Source organism: Ovis canadensis, chromosome 9 (assembly GCF_042477335.2).
Source record: "Ovis canadensis isolate MfBH-ARS-UI-01 breed Bighorn chromosome 9, ARS-UI_OviCan_v2, whole genome shotgun sequence".
NCBI lineage: Eukaryota > Metazoa > Chordata > Mammalia > Artiodactyla > Bovidae > Ovis > Ovis canadensis.
The window spans coordinates 99,977,060-100,000,309 of NC_091253.1; the positions used below are offsets into that span (position 1 = coordinate 99,977,060).

Here is a 23,250-nt window from a genome sequence, read left to right on the forward strand (position 1 = left end):
TTATTATTTACAGTGAATTCATATGAATTAAAAAAGTGTACATTTGCTCCTTCACCGTTCCCCACTGCCCAGCATAAAATAAAATAATACAAGGTAGAATTCCAGATTTTATTAGAGAATGTATCTAAAATACAGTATTTATTAAGTTATGATATATTATTTGAATGGAAATATACTCTGTATCACAACTATAACAATTTTTATAGATAATTCATTTACATCTCTATAGTTCAAAAATCACTAAATCACAGCATAATTAAAATACCATTGCTACAAATATATACGAATTTAAAGTTTTTCTTTATTATACCATCTTGGAATCACAAACATTTATCTGATTTACATTACATAGGATCAAGACTATTTTCAGTTCAGCTCAGTTCAGGTCAGTCGCTCAGTCATGTGTCCGACTCTTTGCGACCCCATGAATCACAGCATGCCAGGCCTCCCTGTCCATCACCATTTTACCTGATTCATACTACACAGTTCAGTTTACCCCCATATATAGATCTGCACTCAATCAGCCTACCTTCCTATATTTTAAAAATAGCATTTTACTGAACCATCGTGAGTGCTCATTACCCTACATTCTGTGAGCAAAATCTAGGTTCTTATATTCTCTGTCCCATAAAGGCTACTATCATAAGCAAAGCACCAGTCACAGCAAATCTGTCAATCATGACAATTGGCCTAGGTTTTCACATTTTAGTAGTAAGCACGTCAGGTGAGAGATGAAGGGTCTAGAAAGCCAGATGCAAAGCAGCGAGGGCCCAGTTCACCAAGGTGGGCTTGTGCTAAGCTAAAGGGAGGCCCAAAGGCTCTCCCCCTGATGCCGCCCCGGGGCCGCCTTATTTGGGGAAAACTCTGACTTGTCTGTTTTTCAGCGGCTGAGCCGGACGCCAGTTGGCCAACATCAGGAGTTCAGGCTCACCCTCTGCGTTGAAGTTAAGACTGCGGAATTTCAACATCTAAAAGACAAAATTAAAGATAAAAAGCATCAAAAATACAAGTTTCACTAGAGCATTCAATTATCATGCTTGTGTTAAATCCTGAAATACAGCATTCACAGTCTCAGATGGCAATGTTCAAAATTTAATTTGATTCTCAACAGAGATATAATGACATATAGACTACATATATATACTTTTATACAACAAATTAATTTCTACAGAATAAATACAACATCTTGCTGTGATGTGAAGGAAATTTACAATGAGCTTCTTTTTTCCTCTTTTAATTACATAATCAAACATCAAAAGTCTATAAAATATTTCGGAGATGTAAAGTAATAATAACAATTCTAGATCCAAATTAAGGTTTTGTTTTCTGCCCCAGGGAAGATAAACATCAGCATAGGTACAATTAGACAAAGTGACCCCGGGTTTGCAGGCTCCGGGGTGGAATGATGCCTGACGTCTCTGCTTCAATTTACAGACACACAGGATTAAATCTGCCCACGCTGGGATTTCCAGTCCTTATCACTGGGTAGTTCTGATTTCCTTTTAAGCTCGTGTGAGTTCCCAGCAGAGCGACGTGACCCAGGCAGCCCTCCCCCAGCTCCCTCCTCCTCTGAGGCTGTTTCTCAAAGTGTCACTTCCCTTTCACTAAGCATGACTTTATCTAAACGAAGAATGGTGGTTTGGGAAGTAAGGCAGCTGCCAGAGAATCAGTAGCCTTGAATCTGACCTCTTTGCCAAACAAAATTCCCTTGGTCACCTCTGAGGAAGTCAATTTCCGTGCCAGTCAACTATTGTTAACACACACAACCATTGCAGCGCGCTGAACAGCACAAACTACGCTCTATAGGAAATATATGTCTGGTCTAAGCTGCTAACGCAACTTGGAGGGACTTTTAATAGATGCTTTTTATCCAAGGGATGACCCTCAACTCTGTTTGCATTCAGGATGTATTCTGATATAAATAAACCACAGTAAGCTCTTAGGTGAGTGAGCCATCGGCAGGAAATTATCACCCATAGCTATGCACCCTTGAATATAAAATCTCTTTGTTCCAGGCTTCAGATTCCTCCTAATGTACAAAAAAAAAAAAAAAAATGCATGCACTGGGTGACAGACACCTTTCTCAGGTAATCTTCTATGTTATCCAACTTCAGAGTAAAAAGAAGCAATTGCCTAAGGTTACGGTTAGCAATAGCAAGTTCTTGCTGGGTGCTAGCTACATCTGTAAGCACTATTGCTGGTGCCAGGAGCAGCAGGAGGATGGAAGCCCAGGTCTGTCTGCTTCCAAAGGTCCAGCCCTTCCGCCTGGACTAAGCGCTCCCCCTGACTTGAGCAAACGGACCTGCTGACTGCTAACGGAGACGGGTTCTTTGAGCACGACCCAGGTCACACTTTCGAGGAGAGGAGGGGTGGTCAGTGAGCCGGGGTAGGTCCAGTAGTCCAAGGCTTTAGGAAGGAGGCTGCTAGGATTGAAGTTAGGGAAGTCAGCACTCTTACCCTGGAACACAAGGAAAAGACACAGGTTAAGCAACATCACGTGATCAGAGTGGGGGGGGGGGGGACGCAGGAGAAGGGGAAACAGAAACATTCAACTTTGAGAGTCAAACATCTTCCTTTTTTTTTTTTTTTTTTAAAAAAAAGAGACGTTCCATATTCACCAGAAAACAGAATAAAAGAAATTAACAGAAGACATTCGACAGGGAAACTTAGATTAGCAGATATAAGCAAGAGAACCTATCAATTTCCCCTGTCCATTTGCTCATCTGTCCTCTCAAACAATCCCTTATCTTTTTCATTAAGTCATTAACTAATCTTAGCCGGTATTTAAAGTGAAATTGCTGCCACCAAAATGCTGCGATTTTAGGATGTAGGAACAGAATATGTAGACGGTATCCTCGATGAGGAGGTAATTGTCCTGTTGTACTGTTTCGTGGTTCGACCAGAACTGAAAAGCTGCAATTAGCTCTGGACACTGCACTTTAGAGAAACAGCAGCAACAGCAAAGAGTTGTCCGAAGAGTGACAGGTCGCTGCAGAGAGACAGTTATCAGGTAAGACTAGTTAAAGGGGACAGAGATAATGAGCTTGGGCGTAGGTGAGAGGCTTCGAGAAAATGGGCTCAAGCGAAGGATGGTTTAGTTGGTTTTTTGGAGATGTAGTTGACATATGTCAGTTTCAGGAATACAATGTAATGATTCAATATTTGAATATATTATCGAATGATCATAATAGTCTAGTGAACATCTCTCAACATAAACAGTTACAGAATTTCCTTTTCTTGTGATAAGAACTTTAAAATCTACTCTTAGCAACTTTCAAAGTGGCAATATAATGTTATTAACTACAGTCACTATAGCATTGATTTTGATTTACTTATAAGTCAATCCCCAAACATCTTTATTTTATAATTGGCAATTTGTACCTTTGGACCCCTTTCATCCATTTTTGGCCTCCCCGCTGCCACTTCTGGCAACCACCATCGATTCCCTGTATTTGTGAGCTGGTTTTGTGTTTGTTTTCTTTGCTTACTTGTTTAGATTCCACTAGTTCATCTGGGATTTGTTTTTCTTTATCCGACTTATCTCACTTACCCTAATACTCTCAAGGCCCATCCATGTCGTCACAAATGGCATGATTTCATTCTCCTGTACAGCTGAGTCCATTTTATCTCTCTATATCTTGAGCTTAGTCACTTCAATCCTGTCTGACTCTTTTACAAGCCCATGGTCTGTAGCCCACCAGGCTCCTCTGTCCATGGGACTGATTCTCCAGGCAAGAATACTGGAGTGGGTTGCCATGCCTTCCTCCAGGGGATCGTCCCAACTCAGGGATCAAACCCACGCCTCCTGCTTTGGCAGGCGGATTCTGCACCCACTGAGCCCCTTGGGGAGCCCCATCTATCTCTATCTACCCACGTCTTCTTTCTCCATGCACTTGTTACTGGATACTTAGGCTCTTTCTGTCTTGGCTATTGTGAATAAAGCCACAGTGAACATGGTGGTGGCGGTGGTGGTGCCTATATCCTTCTGAACTAGTGTTGTAGGATCAGGTTTATTCTATACCATCAAGGGAGTCAAGCTCAGGGTAACAGGCAAGCCTTCAGAAGATAGATGCTGCTTTGATAAAGCCAGGTTGCTGCTGCTGAAAGCAGTATTTATAAGCAGATGCCCCATGACCTCAGCACAGCTATGCTGTGCAGTAGATGTAAACACGAATTCAAAGAGGTCACAAAGCAGGACCTTACTCATCGTGTTCTCCATTGCATTTCCTAGACTAACAAAGTGACCAGCATATAGTAAGTACTCAAGAAATATCTGCCCTATGAAGAGTCAATAACTGGATCAGGTGGTCCAGCCTCCTTGCAATCATGGTTTTCTCTGACTCTTACATATGGATGTTCAAATGAAGCAAGATTAAATAAATACAAGTCAGAAAATTATACAAGCATTAGGATCAACTTTGGGATAAAGATTAAGTTACATAAACATATGAGCAACATGTTACCTTTATTAAGGGCTCATCTAAGCACCACCCATCAAACCGAGACTACTCAGCTTGAGCAAAAGATATTTTAAAAAATAAGTTTGGTATGGAAGATAGGTACCCTATGCAGGTGTCAAAAAAATTGAACTGTACCTTTGTTTTAATAGAATCCAGCACGTCAAGGACTTTCTGGAGAGCTGGGTTAGCATCACCAACCTACAGAAAGACACAAAGGACAAGACAGCATGTACAGTTGGCGCCACACCGTTCTTTGATTAGGGCAGCTCTAAGGTATAATTTCTCCAAATGGTGAAGCAAAACCCACCACTAGCTACATGCCACCCATCAGTGTTAGTCTGATTCCCCTATTTTCACTGACAACCTGCTTCTGGCCCTGCGGCTCACCTGAAATTACCCTTTCAGATGTCACCAGTGACCTCCAACTGCCAAAGCCAACAGCACTGTTCAAACGCTCGAGTTAAGCTTCATGCAGAATTTTGCGCTACTGTCTTCCCTCCTTTGCAAAATCCCCCTTCTTTCGACCTTTCCTTCTGTCCTCCAGCCTCCCAAATCTCCCTTGACTCCTGTATTCCCCATTGATCATTTAATCAGGGTCTTTCCTCCCAGTCTGCAGTTTCTCAGGGTTGCTTGCTGAGTAGTGTTACCCCCTCTCGTCAGGGTTTCCTTGCATGATCTCATAGACGCTCATAATAGCTCAGCTGGTAAAGAATCTGCCTGCAATGCAGGAGACCCCGGTGTGATTCCCGGGTCGAGACGTTCCTCTGGAGAAGGGATAGGCTACCCATTCCAGTATTCTTGGGTTTCTCTGGCGGCTGATAAAGAATCTGCTGGTAAAGAATCTGCCAGCAAAGCGGGAGACCTGGGTTCGATCCCTGGGTTGGGAAGATCCCCCATAGAAGGGAAAGGATACCCACTCCAGTATTCTGGCCTGGAGAATCCCAGGGACTGTAGTCAATGGGGTCACAGAGAGTTGGACACGACTGAGCCACTTCCACTTCACTCGTCACTTGTGTGTGTGGCTGGCACCTTGACACAGGATTTCCAGGACCACGAATCTGTAGCCCAGCCCTTTCTCCACTGGGTTCATAACTATCCAGGGGGCAGCTCAGTCGGTGTGTCCCACTCACGCTACCTGGATTCTGCAACGTGGAGCCACTGTCCTTCACTCCTCCAAAACCTGGTCTTAATTTAGCATCCTCTATCACGGAATAGTACTACCTAGCTTAAGGCTGAATAAGAAAAAAAAAAAAAAAGTACTAGCATTTATCCCAAGTATTGCTTTTTCTCATTTCTTATTTCATGTGTAAACATCCTTCACATTTACATCCAAATACTACCTAAGAAATACCTCTGGAATTGTCTTTTTGTCTCTATCTCCACTGCGGTTAGCAGATACGTAGGAAAATAACCCCCTAAATACTTCAGAGCCAAAGGCATTTCCTAGGCTTTTTGCAGAAAGTCCTATTTGTCATGCATGTTCTGTCCAGTTCACCTGTTTTGGAAACAGGTGAGGGGGTTGGGGAAAGAATTGGGCTATCAACTAACCTTCAGAAAAACACCCACAACAGCCAGTCCATCAGGCTGTTGCGCTGCTGTTCCAAAGTCCCCGTACTTGGTGTTCCAGTGAACCAGGTGTAGCTGAAGCAAAAGCACAGACAGCAAACGATTAAACGTGGTAAGAGCCTACACAGTCATCTTCACAGCTAGAGCTCACGAAAGAAAGTGAAAACGTGGAGAATTATAAATCTAAACTTGAATTTTAATTCTAATTGTCCACAACTTGGCATAATAGCAAGTGATTCCTTCAACAACTCTAAGACAAAGCGTTGCATACCTTTGAGGAACATTTATTTCTAGATTTTACATTAAAACACGATCCTCCAAGTTGAATTCATTTTTACGCAAATGTTGTTCTTAGGACGTCTTAGAGAAAGCTTTGGGGCATTAACAGTAATATCACAAATAAAGGTTATAAGAAGCAAATATAAAGAGCCTTTGTAAAGAAAATGGTTTGAGCTAAATTTAAGTTATGACCAACCTAGATAGCATATTCAAAAGCAGAGACATTACTTTGCCGACTAAGGTCTGTCTAGTCAAGGCCATGGTTTTTCCAGTGGTCATGTATGGATGTGAGAGTTGGACTGTGAAGAAGGCTGAGCGCTGAAGAATTGATGCTTTTGAACTGTGGTGTTGGAGAAGACTCTTGAGAGTCCCTTGGACTGCAAGGAGATCCAACCAGTCCATTCTGAAGGAGATCAGGCCTGGGATTTCTTTGGAAGGAATGATGCTAAAGCTCAAACTCCAGAACTTTGGCCACCTCATGCGAAGAGTTGACTCATTGGAAAAGACTCTGATGCTGGGAGGGATTGGGGGCAGGAGGAGAAGGGGACGACCGAGGATGAGATGGCTGGATGGCATCACGGACTCAATGGACGCGAGTCTGAGTGAACTCCGGGAGTTGGTGATGGACAGGGAGGCCTGTCATGCTGTGATTCACGGGGTCGCAGAGTCGGACATGACTGAGTGACTGAACTGAACTGAACTAAAATTTACAAATTAAGCTTTTGGAAGGAAAAAAAAGTGTTTCTTACCTCTGCAGCATATTTCTTCCTATCCACAGTATGCTCAGAACCTTGGTCATCAGATGAACCCCAGTGAAAGTGGAATTGAACCAATCTGTAAGTGCCAGTAAGAGGTCCGTCTTTCAGTACTAAAATGAAAAAAAAATACATATAATATTTATGTGGGCTTGCCACATGGCACTAGTGGTAAAGAACCCAACTGCCAATGCAGGAGACATAAGAGACGCGGTGTTTTTGCTCGGACGATCCCGTGGACAGAGGAGCCTGGTGGCACACACACACTTATACACACACAAACTCATCCATATGCATGTGGGACACACACAGTACTGAATGTCACAGTCTTCAATCTTCTTTTATAGTACGAAATTTATGCCTGAGGCAACATTTTCACTCTGTGAAAATTAAATCTAGACTCGGGCTTAGTTTGCAGAGCTGATGAAATCATGGCAACTGTTGGTTCCTTTTTCTTTCCTTTACTTGTACCGACTGGAAGGATGGATGCTTTTCCCATCTGTTTTCTGAGCACAGGACACTTTCCTTCCAGGTTTGTTCGGGAGTCAGAGGTTCAGGTTTCAGAGAGAGGAGATTTTCAGGGGACTACGAATTCCTCTGTGAATCAGTGAGGAGGCGCTGGCAGCCGCCTTCCAACGCTGGGCCATCGCACACCTGCAAACTCAGGAACCTCTGCTCTGCCTCGGCCCAGAGAGCGACCTTCAGCCGGCTTTGCCAACCTCTGATGTCATTTCTCACTAGAATCTGTCAAACAATAAGCATGCCAACAAAGGTCTGTCTAGTCAAGGCTATGGTTTTCGCAGTGGTCAGGTATGGATGTGAGAGTTGGACTGTAAAGAAAGCTGAGCACCGAAGAATTGATGCTTTTGAACTGTGGTGTTGGAGAAGACTCTTGAGAGTCCCTTGGATTGTAAGATAAAATAAGTCAGTGCTAAAGGAAATCAACCCTGAATATTCATTGGAAGGACTGATGCTGAAGCTGAAACTCCAATACTTTGGCCACCTGATGCGAAGAGCTGACTCACTGGAAAAGACCTTGATGCTGGGAAAGATTGAGGGCAAAAGTAGAGGGCAGCAGAGGATGAGATGGTTAGATATTATCACTGACTCAATGGACATGAATTTGAGCAAACTCTGGGAGATGGCAAAGGACAGGGAAGCCTGGCGTGCTGCAGTCCGTGGGGTCATAAACAGTCGGACACGATTTAGCAACTGAACAACAAAGTGACGTATTTAAAAGCTTTTAAAATTAGGGTAGTTCTACTACTTCAGTTTTATTTCTCTAGAACTGGGAATAGAACCCCTTTTGCCGTAAATGAATTTTATTAGTTTGGGCTTATAATTCTGCAGAGTAATGAGTCCAAGATAGCTTCAGCTTTGGCTGAAAACCAAAGGACAAGGTCTTGATGATAAAGTTTGTTTGGACAACTTCACCTAAATATGCTTAACTGGTAGCAGCACACGTTCAACTCTTCAAAGAAAAGATAGAGCTGGCTGGCAGATATCTAGGCGGCTGGACCCTTCTGTGGCTCCTGATACAACCTCTGGCTGACAGCTCTGCCTTACAATAGGCCAGGAAGAAGAAAGAATTTGTTTTAAAAAAAGAGAGAACAAGTTAAAATGGTGTTATAACTATACACAAAAATAAACTCAAAACAGATTAAAGATCTAAAAGTAAGACCAGAAACTATAAAACTCCTAGAGGAGAACATAGGCAAAACACTCTCCGACATAAATCACAGCAGGATCTTCTATGACCCACCTCCCAAAATATTGGAAATAAAAGCAAAAATAAACAAATGGGACCTAATTAAAATTAAAAGCTTCTGCACAACAAAGGAAACTATAAGCAAGGTGAAAAGACAGCTTTCAGAATGGGAGAAAATAATAGCAAATGAAGCAACTGACAAAGAATTAATCTCAGAAATATACAAGCAACTCCTGCAGCTCAATTCTAGAAAAATAAACAACCCAGTAAAAAAATGGGCCAAAGAACTAAATAGACATTTCTCCAAAGAAGACATACAGATGGCTAACAAACACAAGAAAAGATGCTCAACATCACTCAATATCAGAGAAATGCAAATCAAAACCACAATCAGGTACCATCTCACACCAGTCAGAATGGCAGTGATCCAAAAGTCTACAAACAATACTTGCTGGAGAGGGTGTGGAGGAAAAGGAACTCTCTTACACTGTTGATAGGAATGCAAACTAGTACAGCCACTATGGAGAACAGTGTGGAGATTCCTTAAAAAACTGGAAATAGTACTGCCTTATGACCCAGCAATCCCACGGCTGGGCATACACACTGAGGAAACCAGATTTGAAAGAGACACATGTACCCCAATGTTCATCACAGCACTGTTTATAATATCCAGGACATGGAAACAACCTAGATGTCTATCAACAGATAATGGAGAAGGAAGCTGTGGTACATATACACAATGGAGTATTCCTCAGCCATTAAAAAGAATACATTTGAATCAGTTCTAATGAGGTGGATGAAACTGGAGCCAATTATACTGAGTGAAATAAGCCAGAAAGAAAAGCACCAATACAGTATACTAACAATATATATGGAATTTAGAAAGATGGCAATCATAGCCCTGTATGCGAGATAGCAAAAGAGACACAGATGTATAGAACAGTCTTTTGGACTCTGGGGGAGAGGGCAAGGGTGGGATGATTTGGGAGAATGGCATTGAAACATGTATAATATCACATAAGAAATGAATCGCCAGTCCAGGTTCAATGCATGATACAGGATGCTCAGGGCTGGTGCACTGGGATGACCCAGGGGGATGGGATGGGGAGGGATGTGGGAGGGGGTTCAGGATGGGGAACACATGTACACCCATGGCGGATTCATGTCGATGGATGGCAAAACCAATACAATAGTGTAAAGTAATTAGCCTCCAATTAAAATAAATAAATTTATATTAAAAAAGAAAAAAGTTCAATAAAAAAATAAATTTTAAAAAATGGTGTTATATTACTGATCTATTAAGAAACATGAATTTGGATGTATTCAGATAAAATCACATCTCTTAAAACTTTAAAAAAATTACTGTAAAAGTGCTTTTATTAAATCTGATAACAAAGAAAGAATGAAATAATTATCCTTATGCCCCCCAAATAGACTTTTTCCAAGATGAAAATATAATTCATAACTGTATATACCATTAAAAAATACATGTTTATACAGTTTATAAAGATTTAGAATTAGGCAAGAGTAACATGAGCTTTTATTATATAAGGCTTTCTAATACTAAAACAAACAAAAAAAAAGAAATGCCTGAGTGTTCAATGATTAAACACTTTCAGGACTAACCTACTATTACCAGATATCTGTTTAAGCTTCTGTTAAAAGAGACTATGTTACTATGTAGCTGAGAAGTCCACTGTAAACAGTGTATACTGGGTCGCTCAATCATGTCCAGCTCTTTGCAACCCCGTGGACTGTAGCCCACCAGGCTCCCCTGCCGATGGGATTCTCCAGGCAAGAGTACTGGAGTGGATGGTCATTTCCTTCTCCAGGGGATCTTCCCAACCCAGGGATCAAACCGGTGTCTCTTGGGTCTCCTGCCTTGGCAGGTGGGTTCTTTACCACGAGCACCACCTGGGAAGCCCCTACTGTAATTAGGAAAGGTGTTAGCATGTTAGTCACTCAGTCATGTCTGACTTTTTGTGACCCCATGAACTGTAGCCTGCCAGGTTCCTCTGTCCATGAGATTCACCAGGCAAGAATGCTGGAGTGGGTTGTCATCTCCTTCTCCAGGGGACGGAATGTCATTTCCAACTCCATACGGTCTATGGGGTTGCAAAGAACAGACACGATTGAGCAACACCACACACTCATAAAGGCAGCGTGCATCTTTCTACTTGAGAAATAGGAAAGATGAGATTCAAGACAGGAAACTTACACAGTATTCTGGGTCTACTTCCTTTTACTTAATTTGATTGCTCCATGCCATTTTCTAAACTACTCCACTTTAAAAACTCGTTTTTCTAATTAAAAAAAAAAAAGTTTTAAAGAATAGCAGAAATTGCTATTTTTCAAATGCTATTCACGGCATTTTTTCCCCTCTGGAAAAATCCAGCCATTTGTGTGTGTAGAGTCCATCATCTGTTGTACCACAGAAATGTGTTCCACAAGCGATGGAGATAGAAGAATGGGGTTTTCTACTCCAAGACCCAATGTCCTGTTCAAGATGCCTCCAAACTTCATTTAAATCCAAACCACAGAATCAAGAGCCTGAGAAGATTTTACCTTTCATGATCTTCCATTAGTTATACACACTATATATAAAACATAACAGAAGCACTGAATGTAATATTATCATCTGTCCTCATATATGTTACTTACATAAATTATGTTACTTGTGAAAGATTCATTTTAGTAATATTGAAACAAATTAGCTACTAATACAAATTAAAAACTATAAATGTAACATTAACATTTTTTCCTTCTTGATCACTTTAATATTACTTAATATAAGATGTGAGGGCTTCCCTGGTGGCTCAGCTGGTAAAGAATCTGCCTGCAATGCGGGAGACACAGGTTCAATCCCTGGGTTGGGAAGATCCCCTGGAGAAGGAAATGGCAACCCATTCCTGTATTCTTCCCTGGAGAATCTCATGCACAGGGGAGCCTGGAGGGCTACCATCCATGGGGCCACAAAGAGTCAGGCATGACTGAGCCACTAACATGCATACACATGATATAAGATGTATCCAAATCAACTACAGACCTTGCTGAATGTCAATAATCTCTCCTAAATTCAAAATATAAATAAACTATTCCCAATAATCCTTAGATTAAAATTTAAGGGATTCCTATTAATGAAGTAAATAGTCTACTAAAAAACACATTTCTAGCAGGTGAATAATCATTTCTATGGAGAATCTGAAACTTAATCTATTCTGGGGTTTTGGCAGTGGTCAGCCATTCTAGGGCTACCTACTAAGGTTAAAAAAGCAAGTGTCAGTAGAGACAAATCTGAGGGAAAGATGCCCATATTCCATTTCTTTTTCAGTAGTGAGATGTTTCGCTGTTACTTTCACTAACATAACCACAATGAAGACAGAGAGGACAGCAGTTTTTAGTTTCAGGTTTATGGCAATTATTTGACAGCTTTTTTTTTTTTTTTTAAGTAACCCTTTGACATGAACACAATTAAATATGGGGTCTAGAATGCTTTAGTTTATCTTACAGAAGCTTAGGGTTTTGCTCACAACTGTTCATGGGTTGGCCCAAGAATTCGAACTCTGTTTTTCAATATTTGCCTCTAACTTTGCAATACAGCAAGAGAGTTTTAAACTCATTAGTAAAAGTTAATAAGTTAGCAGGAGTTAATAATTTGACTACTATTCTTTTCCTCCCAGATAAAGAATGTAATAAAAGATCTCAACAGGGGGAGTTATTTTTTAATAATTTTAAAAACCTAACAGGATTAACATTTTTTCATTAATTTCAGGTGGTTTCTTTTTAAAGGCACTTAGAAGGTTGAGGAGAGCTTTAACCCAAGTTCCTAGTTAAAGCCTATTAACTCCATATTTAAAAAGAATTCTCGCAAGCTTAAACATAACAATAAATTCTACCAGTTCAGTTCATTATACCCAAGTAAGTGTGGGTAGGTTAAAGTGTGTGCCTGGAATGCGAGAGACCTGGGTTCGATCCCTGGGTCAGGAAGATCCCTTGGAGAAGGAAATGGCACCCCACTCCAGTACTCTTGCCTGGAGAATCCCATGGAGGGCGGAGCCTGGTAGGCTTCAGTCCATGGGGTCGCAAAGAGTCGGACACGACTGAGCGACTTCACTTCACTTCTTAAGAGCATTTAGGATCTATCCGAAAATCTGAGCCTATGAAAAGTTCCTGAAGACTGATACCTCACTGGGTTGCAGGGGAGGGGAGTAAATCAATTGAAGTATTTAAATACAGAAAATAAAGGATATCTTAAAATATTAACACAGTGAAAATAATTCCTAATAGAGATGATAGACTGCAGATTTTAAAAACCTGAATGACCATAATTTTTAGACTTAGAACAGAAAAGTATATCAGTTTTTCAAAGTATGGCATGGGGATGAACACACTAGACATTACCTATGACTGTCATTTAAAGATTCTTATTCAGTTTCCATTTTTTAAGTGGTTGCCATTTAGTCTCATTCCAGCAAACTAGGAAGGAGACGACTAGCAAGTAACCTAAACTCTTGAGCATTCCGTTTCTTCATGTTTATTTTAAGTGGGTTTGCCTAGAGTATCTCCACCGTGTGTTCCAACTTGAGAGTCTAGGATCTTAAAAAAAAAAAAAGTTCAAAGGGTGTTTCTCTGCATGCTATCTTTGGTTGTGTTTTATTTTTGTGTTTTCCCTTAACATCAACATTTAATATATTCATATTCTAGAGAAAAATGCTTCCTTGTTTCATCAAAACACCTGCAAATGCTGAAGAGGTATCAGGCAAAGTCACAAAGGATCCTCTCGCCTGTAAAGGGGAACAAGCCTCTCCAGCGCTCGATCCTCTTGCTTTCAGCGTGCCTCCTGCCTGGCTCTCCCAGGCCCTCCTTGTTTCCTGCTTCCTTTTGCTGGGAGTCTCCTCCAAGACGCTGAAATCCTTCAGGCCTCATCCTTCAGGCTCAAACCTTATTCACCCTGAAAAGTCTTTTCTTACTTGTGCGGGCCAACTCCAAACCTGCTTTCCATGTTTCCTTGGAACACCTTGTTGCACCCGCCAAAGTGACTGTCAGCACCTATTGCTCTTGTCTTCCTACTTGAGGCATCCCCAGCACCGGCTCAGGGGAGGCGAGCGAGGGACCACGGCTCCATCCTGACCTCCGGGTGCCTGGCTTGTCTTACGTAACGGTGGTGCTAGTGAGATTTTTCTTTTCTTTTATAAAAACTAAGTGAATAATGCCTCTGTCTCTAAAGACGTGGACTTGAGCCTCTGTCGTAACCACTTGGTTTTCATCTGTTTCACAATCAAACCCAGCCAGGTGCTTTAGTAACATGTGTGTTATTCACCAGGAGGAGTAGTAAGAAAAAGGCAGCCAGCTCTCATCAGTTACTGCTCATGTAGAAATCCATCAGAACTGGACATATTCACGGTAAAACATATTACTATGTAATGATGTCATATGTAAAATCAGTCCACAGTTTAGCATAATAACTGGCATGTTTGGAAAAATATGGAAGTGTTATAAGATTTTAAAATATCATCAAGTGGTAAGAAGTAATTTTAAAGCAATTTAAAAACCAGTCCATTCTGAAGGAGATCAGCCCTGGGTTTCTTTGGAAGGAATAATGCTAATGCTGAAACTCCAGTACTTTGGCCACCTCATGTGAAGAGTTGACTCATTGGAAAAAGACTCTGATGCTGGGAGGGATTGGGGGCAGGAGGAGAAGGGGACGACAGAGGATGAGATGGCTGGATGGCATCACGGACTCGATGGACGTGAGTCTGAGTGAACTCTGGGATTTGGTGATGGACAGGGAGGCCTGGCGTGCTGCGACTCATGGGGTCGCAAAGAGTCGGACACGACTGAGCGACTGAACTGAAAGGAAAACCTTTACTTTTTTTCTCTTTAATAAATCCTATTCACTAGCTACCATGAAAAAAACAAAACAAAACAAAAGTTTTCATCAGAGGTGCAACAGCGACAGCACTTGCGTAACAAAAGGCAGCCAAGTGGTGTGAAGAGCCGACAACAGCAATGGCCATTTACAGAGGAATCTTAGGTGCCAGGCGCTGGGCTTTATATATCTGTCCCATTTAACCCTTCTGCTGTAACAGATACTCCAATTTTACAGTTAAGAAAACAAAAACGTAGAGAGGTTAAGTTACTATCATTCCCAGGAGAGGAAGAAGGAAGAATTTTTTCAAAACGGTACTGAATACATCGGATACAGAAAAAGGCAAGGCAACTCGACTATAACGATTCTAATTACATTTATATACTCGCACTGTAGGCCATTACGCGAACATTTTGACAGCATTACTGAATGTTGGATCTGTCTCTTCTCCTTCTGCGCAATGCTCCACACACCCCCAGGCCCACACCCCCACCACACATAACGTGTTTGTAGCACCGTGCACTCAGGGCCCTTCAGAGGAAACTCGGGAAAACAGGGCGCTGGCCAGGAAATTGACCACTGGGCAAAGGCTGCTACTGTGTCTGAAGGGGATTGTTCTCCTACTTCTAAGCAAGAAAAAAATTATAAAAAGCAGCAGCAGTCAAAGAGAGTTCTGTAAACAGCACTACCACAAATAAACTACAGTAACTGGTTTTGTCAGCAAGGTATATCCACCAAGTCTAAAGCATCTTCATTTATGGAATGAACTTCTGGGTGGACGCCGAGATACACAGCCAGCTTTATCACCCTGGCCCAAGGCTGAGAAAATATTCACACACACAGTGTTTCTGAGAATTTCAGGATTTTGAAGGAGCAGGTTCTCATCGCCCTTCTGCATGCTACCTTGAAGACCAATCCTAAACAGTCCAGCTTTTGCAAGTCTCCTCATTGCTGATCTCTATTGCCAAGGGGCTCTGCCCTTTTTCGACTTTTCTCAGGCATAGCACAGTTATTCAATGCCCTACATAGAAACCCGGAAGCGGACAGGGAGAAACAGCTCCTGCCACTTCAAAGACATTAGCCTGCTTCCCAGAGGCTGAAATCCAACGAAGACGATCAGTAGTATTAAGCGGGGGGGGGGGGGGGGGGGGGGGGGGGGGGGGGGGGGTCCTGCGCCTGTTAAGCTGGGAAAAGAGCGGCTACTGACATACAAGTTATTTTGTAAACACTGACCTGCTTTGTCCTGCGAGTCATCAAACTCCACGTTGAAAGAGTGACCATTGTTGACCATTCTCCGCGAAGCTGCTTGCTCATAGAGAAGGGCCAGAGGCTTCAGAGCAGGATCGGGAACGACGGCCTTGGTGTCGATGTCAACGGGTGACTGGCGCTCTCCGTTGGCAATGGGGAAGTCCTTATGCCAGTGTTCAGGGCCTGGGATTGAGCAGAGACGTGTGAACCCCCACAATGTGGGGAAGGGCACACCCCACCTCCGGGGAAAGGGCAATGATTCTTGGACCTGCTTGGCTCCAATTCTGGCGATAGCACTTCAGAGCTGTATACAAGGTGGCGCTAGTGGTAAAGAACCCGCCTGCCAATGCAGGCAGACGCAAGAGACGCCAGTTCAATCCCTGGGTCAGGAAGATCCCCTGGAAAAGGGCTCGGCCACCCACTCCAGTATTCCTGCCTGGAGAATCCCATGGACAGAGGAGCCTGGAGGGCTACAGTCCATGGGGTCGCAAAAAGTAGGACACCACTAAAATGATTTAGCAAGCAACCTTGGGAAAACATTTGATCTGTGCCTTAGTTTTCCCCTCTGTATTATGGGGTACCGATAGCATCTGGCTTATAAAGGTTGGTATGAGAACATCAATCCATGTAACGCTTTTAGAACAAGCAGTGAGCGTCACATACATGTTAGCTATTTTTATGCTTCTTTTACTGAAACTGAGCAGCTGACCCTGGGTTTGTGATTAGGATTTGAATGAGCAAGCTTCCTAAAGACTCTCCCGAAGAGGGAGACTCCTTCCTCAGTTCTGCTAGAGGCAAGGACTGAGTCACCGCCCCGCCAGCCCCCTCGCCTTGAAGCGTCGGAATCTCCGTGACTTGACAAGCCCCAGACCCCGCAAGACGCTCAGAGATGCCCCAGACACATCTTGCTCGTACGTCCGCTGGCCTGGGGGAACCCAGACCTGTGGCCCCGAAAAACCGGGTTTCTGGGGACCTCCTGACCTCAGAAGTCAAGAAATCAGGAAAACTCAGAAGTCAGCGCAAAGCACTCAAACCACCAGCCCGGGAACAGTTCATGCTGAGAATCTTAGCCACAGGTGGTGCTGAGGATGAAGCGGGGGGCGGGGGATGCGAGGGGAGAGGGGATGAAGGCGGTGGGAGGGGGGAGTCTCCTAATTTCTCTGCTAATTTCAAAGTGTTTCGCTGCACCCCTTCCTAGCGTCCTCTTGGGTCGGACAGGGTGGTGATCGACCCGAGAGGGGCCGCGCGCGGGTCCCGCGGCGATGCGCGCCCCCCTCCCCGGCCCGGCGCGGGGCGCGGGGCTTCCTCCACAGCGGCCTGGGGCCCCGCGCCCGGGGGCTCCGCACTCACCGTTGTGCTCGCCGTATCCCCAGTGATGGGACATGGTCGCGCCGGGGTCCGGGGGCTGCTGCTCAGGTGTCCGCGCCGTGTGTCCGCGGGCCGCGCCGTCGTCGGCTCTTATAGGCGCCCGCCACCTTCGCGCGTGGGGGCGGCCCCGGGGTGGGGGCCCCGGGCGGCCCCGGGCGCAGCGGGGAGGAGGGCGCGGGCGGAGGTGCGCTCCGCGCGCTCGGGGCGGGCCGGGCGGGCGAGGCTCCGGGGGCGGGGAGAGCGCCCTGCCGGCGGGGCGCTGCGCCAGGTTCCGGGGCTCCGCTCGGGCCGCCCGGCTTCCCTCGGAGCGCGCGCGGGGCGGCCGCGAGGCTCCGCGCTCCCCGCGCGGACTGGGCTGCGGAGCGTCTGCGCGCGCCCCGTGCCCCCGCGGGGCGCGGACCGCTCGGGCCCGGCGCCTCTCCGCCCGCGCCCCCTTTGTGAGCGCACCCCCGGCCCCCGCGCCCTGCCGCCGCGCCCCATCGGCCCCGCGCGCGCCGCGGCCCCAGCCCCGGGGGGCTCGCCGCGCGGGGTCCCGGCCCTGCGCCCGCTAGCCGGGCGGGGAGCGTGACCTTGGGGCGGACGGGGCTGCGGTCCTGGAGGGGCGCGGAGGGCCGGGCGCCGCGCGCCCCCTGCCGGGCGGCCGGGCGCGCACCGAGGAGGAGGGCGGTCCCCCGCACAGAGTCCGCACCGAGGCCAGCGTGCTTCCCCGTCAGTCCCTCGGTCGTGTCCGACTCTCTGCGACCCCCTCGGCCGCAGCGCGCCAGGGCTCCCGGTCCATCACCAACTCCCGGAGTTTACCCAAACTCATGTCCATTGAGTCGGTGATGCCATCCCACCATCTCATCCTCTGTCGTCCCTTCTCCCGCCCTCAATCTTTCCCAGCATCAGGGTCTTTTCCAATGAGTCAGCTCTTCGCATGAGGTGGCCAAAGTATTGGAGCTTCAGCTTCAGCATCAGTCCTTCCAATGAACATTCAGGACTGATTTCCTTTGGGCGAATGCACGGGAGAGGGCCATTTCCTTGCGAACTGTCAGTTCGCAGGTATCATATGGACACCCTGACATCTCTTCCTACCTCCTTTCTTCTCTTTAAAAAATTAACTTGGGGGGAAGAGGGGGAAGATTGCCTAGGCGAGTAAATACTGATTTAAAGCAATCAAGACTTCTAAAGAATCACTCTTCTAACAGGAATTGGGAAAAAAGATGAGAACTTGCAAGCAGGTGAAAACTCAGAAGTGGGCTGCCAAAGGAAACTTGGCATCTGGCAGACCTAAGAATCAATTCAAAGAAATTTAACAGGATATTTTTTGAGGCAAGGCAACATTATGGCTTTTCTGGGCCTTAGGCAGTTTGCCTTTATGGATCCCTTCTTCATACACACACACACACACACACACACACACACAAGGGCACACATACACATACATGAATTTGTTGCTGCATTGACATAAAGATTAATATTTTAATATTATGTATTTTAAACATTTTTTGATATAAATGTTCATTTTTTTCTTCTGGTTTTAAAAGAAAACATTTTCATGGATATCTAAAAGTACTGTGGGCCTGAAGCTCTGTTTCCTAGTACCTAATGCGTAAGTCAGGACTGTTTTCTGGTGGGGGCTGATTTCATTTCCCTCAAGGGGCTTTGCCACAAAAAGAGGAGGATTTTCTGTACTGAGGATCGCTGTGATCTTTGAGAGCATAGTATTAGAGTTAACATTGGGGCAGCTGGACACAGTTTTACACAATCCTATCAGCCTAAACATACTACTTATACAGATAAATAAAAAGATAAATTATAATATTAGTGCCAACTTTTGCAATATTGATCTCAAAAATCATTATTTGCTATTTATTTCAGTCAATTCCGCACAAACAAATATGATTCACAGTTAGATGTACTTGTTATTGTCCTAAGATTCCAAGAGAGTGCGTACCTGTTTGTGCTGGAGTCTTTTGGTTGATGTGGCCATGAATTCTTAGGCAATGAGTATTTTTGGTTTCCAGCACCATCACAATTCTTTCCAGATGCCACAGTGCTAAAGAATCTGCCTGCCACTGCAGGAGATGCAAGAGATGCAGGTTCAATCCCTGGGTTGGGAAGATCCTCTAGAGGAGGGCCTGGCAACCCACTCCAGTTTCCTTGCCTGGAAAATTCCATGGACAGAGGAGCCTGGTGGGCTACAGACCATGGGATCGCAAAGAGTCAGCCATAACTGAATGCACACTCAAGCACATGATCACAAAATGTAGTTTGTAGTTGCAAAGAACCTCTTATTTATGACTCTCTAGCTACATATTGTGGAGTCCAGTAAAATAATTTTGATTCTTTGCATAATTTTCAAATATTTACTTAATTGAAAAGAAGAGGGCCTTGCCGTTGGTATGAGATTCTTCGCTAGGCCCTGGGGATGTATTATTGGTAAGTGTTAAGAGCTGAATACTAAGTCTATGAATATAAAGTGGGTTCTAAAGATTCTGTGAAGGTAGCTAGGTTTTCAGACTTGCTGGAATCCTTGTCTCTTATTTTCTGTGAAGCTACACTGTGGCTTTACTTAAGAAGCACATTTTGATTATTAAATATTTCAAAAACTTCAAACACCACCAAACTGCAGTTCAGGAAAGAGATTCTTACTATTCAAGTGAGTTTCCCCCTTCCTCTCTCACTTCTGGAAAATGACCTCATTTTTAGTGGGGCAGGCCCTCCCCACAGAGCTGAGCTTGGAGAGGACTTACATACTCACTTCAGGCAGAAAATATTTCACCTTTGGATATTCAGTAGAGATCTACTTTTTTTTTTTGTTAACTTCTTTTTTATTACATTGACTGTCTTAGCACTTTTTTCTGTCCTTTTGTTTTTTTAAAGATAGAGATGGCTTTGTGCCTTCATGTAGATGCATTCAGAATGGAACTTTATTTTACTGAGGCGTTCTTAGCAGGCAGTCATGATTCAGTTATGTTCAAAAGACTGCTCTAAGATTGGATTTTTAAATGTCAAAAATATTAGTTATCCTACACTCGTGTTTCTACTGGACAGGAAGACCTGTTCATTTAAGAATAATTCTAAATAAAGAAACTGTTACAGTACCTGAAGAAAGGTACTTTTTTTCTGCCCCAGAAGGAAAAAATGGCAGGCTATATATCAGGAAATTATAATACAAAAATCTTAAAGTCTGTGCTCCAATTATCATAATAAAAAGGTTTCTAACATATTTATCTTCATAAAAATATAAAATAAAATGGTAAAGTATTTGTTCCCTCCAGTAAATGTATTGGGAATATATTTTACAAAGTGAAATATACATAGTTTATTAGACATTTAACTAAAAAACTAATAAGATAATAAATAGTTGACTAGTCTCTTGTTTCTTACAGTTTTCAAGTAAATATCTATGGGGGCTAAGAACTGTCCCCTTCTTGGGGCTCCCATAGGTCTTTGCACGCATATCCATCTATCCTAGTATTTTCCATATCACGTTCTAATCCGACACTGTATTATGATTAGCAGGTTGTAATCTACCACCTCAGTAAGTTTCTGGCTGCTCATTGGTAAAGTAGGAGTAATGACACCAATCTCAGGCTTGTTATAAGGACTTAATTAGGGACTGTATATAAATCACCTGCCACATAAAGGCACTCAGTTCATCCCAGACATTGCTACATTATTAGAATATAATGTAATAAATGCAAAATTAAATACCTGGGCAAGGTTCAGGGGAACAATTAAGAAGAATTGAGGCTCCAGCAGTGTGGGCTTTTTGTAGGGGTAACAAGGAGTGTTCCTGTCATAGAGAAGTCCATTTTAGGACAATTGCATAGTAGTTGTTATTAAACTAAGGCATCTGAAATTGAAAGCTGTATCACATTATTCAACTGTGAGTCCTAGGTATCTATCACTGGTCTCTGGCCTGAGCTCCAGGACGCAAGTAGTAACTATCCAAGTAATGCTGTTTGGAATTACGAAGTCACTGATCCAGATGGAGGCAATAGCAACCTTTCTTCACAGAAGCCGGTAACAAATAACAATGTGCTGAAATTGGACTTGGTTTTGAAACTGGGCTAATTGACTAACTCTCTGACCTCGGGCCAATTGCTTGGTCTTGCAAAGATTCCATTTTCTCATTTGAAAAGCCAAAATAATATTACCCACGTTCTGGAGTTGTGGTAAGGACTAATGTTTAAGGGGACTAATTTGAAAAAAAAAAAAAAAGAGATTTAGCATGGTGCCCGTATTTAGAGCTTGCTAAACCCTAGCTCTCATGACTGCTGTTATGTGTTTTGAACTCCTGTTACGTGCTTATTATTTTTAGGTACCATGTGGGCTGTCAAAGCCATAGTCACCTGTCCACTCATTCATTCAACAAACCTATCAAGTACTGGAATGGGCCAGGCTCAGGGGCTGCAGCCACGAACCAGACGGGCAGGATCCTGCTCTTATGGAGCTTACCTGGGGACGGATAGGTGGATAATACGAGAAATGAATAAGCAACAAGGGACATGGACTTCCAGTGAAGTAGAGAAGAACAAGGCAGTGGATGTTACCATAGGCACTGCGGTTAGTTATGAAGACCTACTGAAGGCCGTGACCTTTCAGAAACCTCTAAAGAAAGATCCAGGGAGGGACATTCCAGGCAGAGGAGAAGTATAAAGGGCCTGATCTAGGACATTTCCAGCGCAGAGACGCTTGTGACGAGAGCACTGGGCTGAGGAAGAGAAGACAAGGCGGGGAGTCAGGGGCAGGCAGGGACAGCCGCCTGTGGGGTGCTAGCAGCCCACTCCCCAGGAGGGACTTTATGCGATGGCGCAGGGAAGCTGCCGGGAGGCTGGAAGCAAGGGAGAGGTGCAAACCGCAGTGACACGATGCTCTTCAGAACCAGCGGGAGTTCCGGGATCATCTCGTTTGGTTATTTTTTATGGATGAGGAAACTGGTAGAGGTTCCCAGAACGTACTGACAGATCCCTCCCTATCCCTCACTTCCTTGCCTTGGACCATCTGACAGTGAATTTTCACAAAAGACTTAAGCTCCTTTTCCTGACCCATGCTGCTGCTGCTGCGAAGTTGCTTCAGTCGTGTCCGACTCTGTGCGACCCCATAGACGGCAGCCCGCCAGGCTCCCTCGTCCCTGGGATTCTCCAGGCAAGAACACTCGAGTGGGTTGCCATTTCCTTCTCCAAAGTATGAAAGTGAAAAGTGAAAGTGAAGTCGCTCAGTCGTGTCCGACTCTTTTCAACCCCATGGACTATATACAGCCATGGACTTCTCCAGGCCAGAATACTGGAGTGGGTAGCCTTTCCCTTCTCCAGGGGATCTTCCCAACCCAGGGGTTCTTTACCGGCTGAGCCACCAGGGAAGCCCAAGACTACTGCCGTGGGTAGCTTATCCCTTCTCCAGGGGATCTTCCCGACCCAGGAATCAAACCGGGGTCTCCTGCATTTCAGGCGATTCTTTACCGACTGAGCTATCAGGGAAGCCCTCAAATGCGATCAAAGGTAAATCCAAACTTTGCCCTCTACTCCGCCTTGGATGATTTGTTTGTTCACCTCCTCAAGTCTGTTTCTACATCCAGAATGTGATAAGAGCACCTAGGGCTGCGGGAGTGTCAGAGGAGCTAGTTCGTGTGATTGAGGCCCGTAAGCTAGCACGATGCCCAGTGTGGCCAGCTGCTCCGTTAAGACTGTCCGCAGCGTGGCACAGAGGCTAGACCTGTGCGGTGGGGATCAACGTCGTGAGAAAAGGAACCCGAGTCCAGAATCCGGCTCCGTCACTCACGGGCCGCGTCACCGTCACCCTGCGTGAGCTTCAGGATCCTTCTGAACGCTACTTATTTAAATTAGTGAGAAATTCTGCTTCTGAAGCATTATGATATGGATAATATGCAGCATAATATGGTTCTGGAACATTTTCTTTATTGAATAAATGGTTTAAGTGTTATTACAGGACTTCCTATTGTAAAATCATGAACTGGTTTTTCTGTTGCTCTAAGTTGGATGAAGAAGC

The 23,250-nt window shown here is 44.3% G+C and overlaps 1 protein-coding gene across 1 annotated transcript; it reads right to left on the reverse strand.

Moving 5' to 3' along the window:
- Positions 1 to 281: 281 nt before the first annotated feature.
- LOC138446000 (carbonic anhydrase 2) lies at positions 282 to 17,756 on the reverse strand. Its single transcript, XM_069600686.1, has 7 exons — positions 17,236 to 17,756; positions 15,871 to 16,068; positions 7,055 to 7,173; positions 6,009 to 6,101; positions 4,596 to 4,658; positions 2,303 to 2,458; positions 282 to 968 (listed from the first exon to the last, which is right to left on the reverse strand). The coding sequence occupies exons 1-7, from the start codon at positions 17,267 to 17,269 to the stop codon at positions 849 to 851; spliced, it is 783 nt and encodes a 260-aa protein (XP_069456787.1). The 5' UTR covers positions 17,270 to 17,756; the 3' UTR covers positions 282 to 848.
- Between the last annotated feature and the right edge of the window lie 5,494 nt (positions 17,757 to 23,250).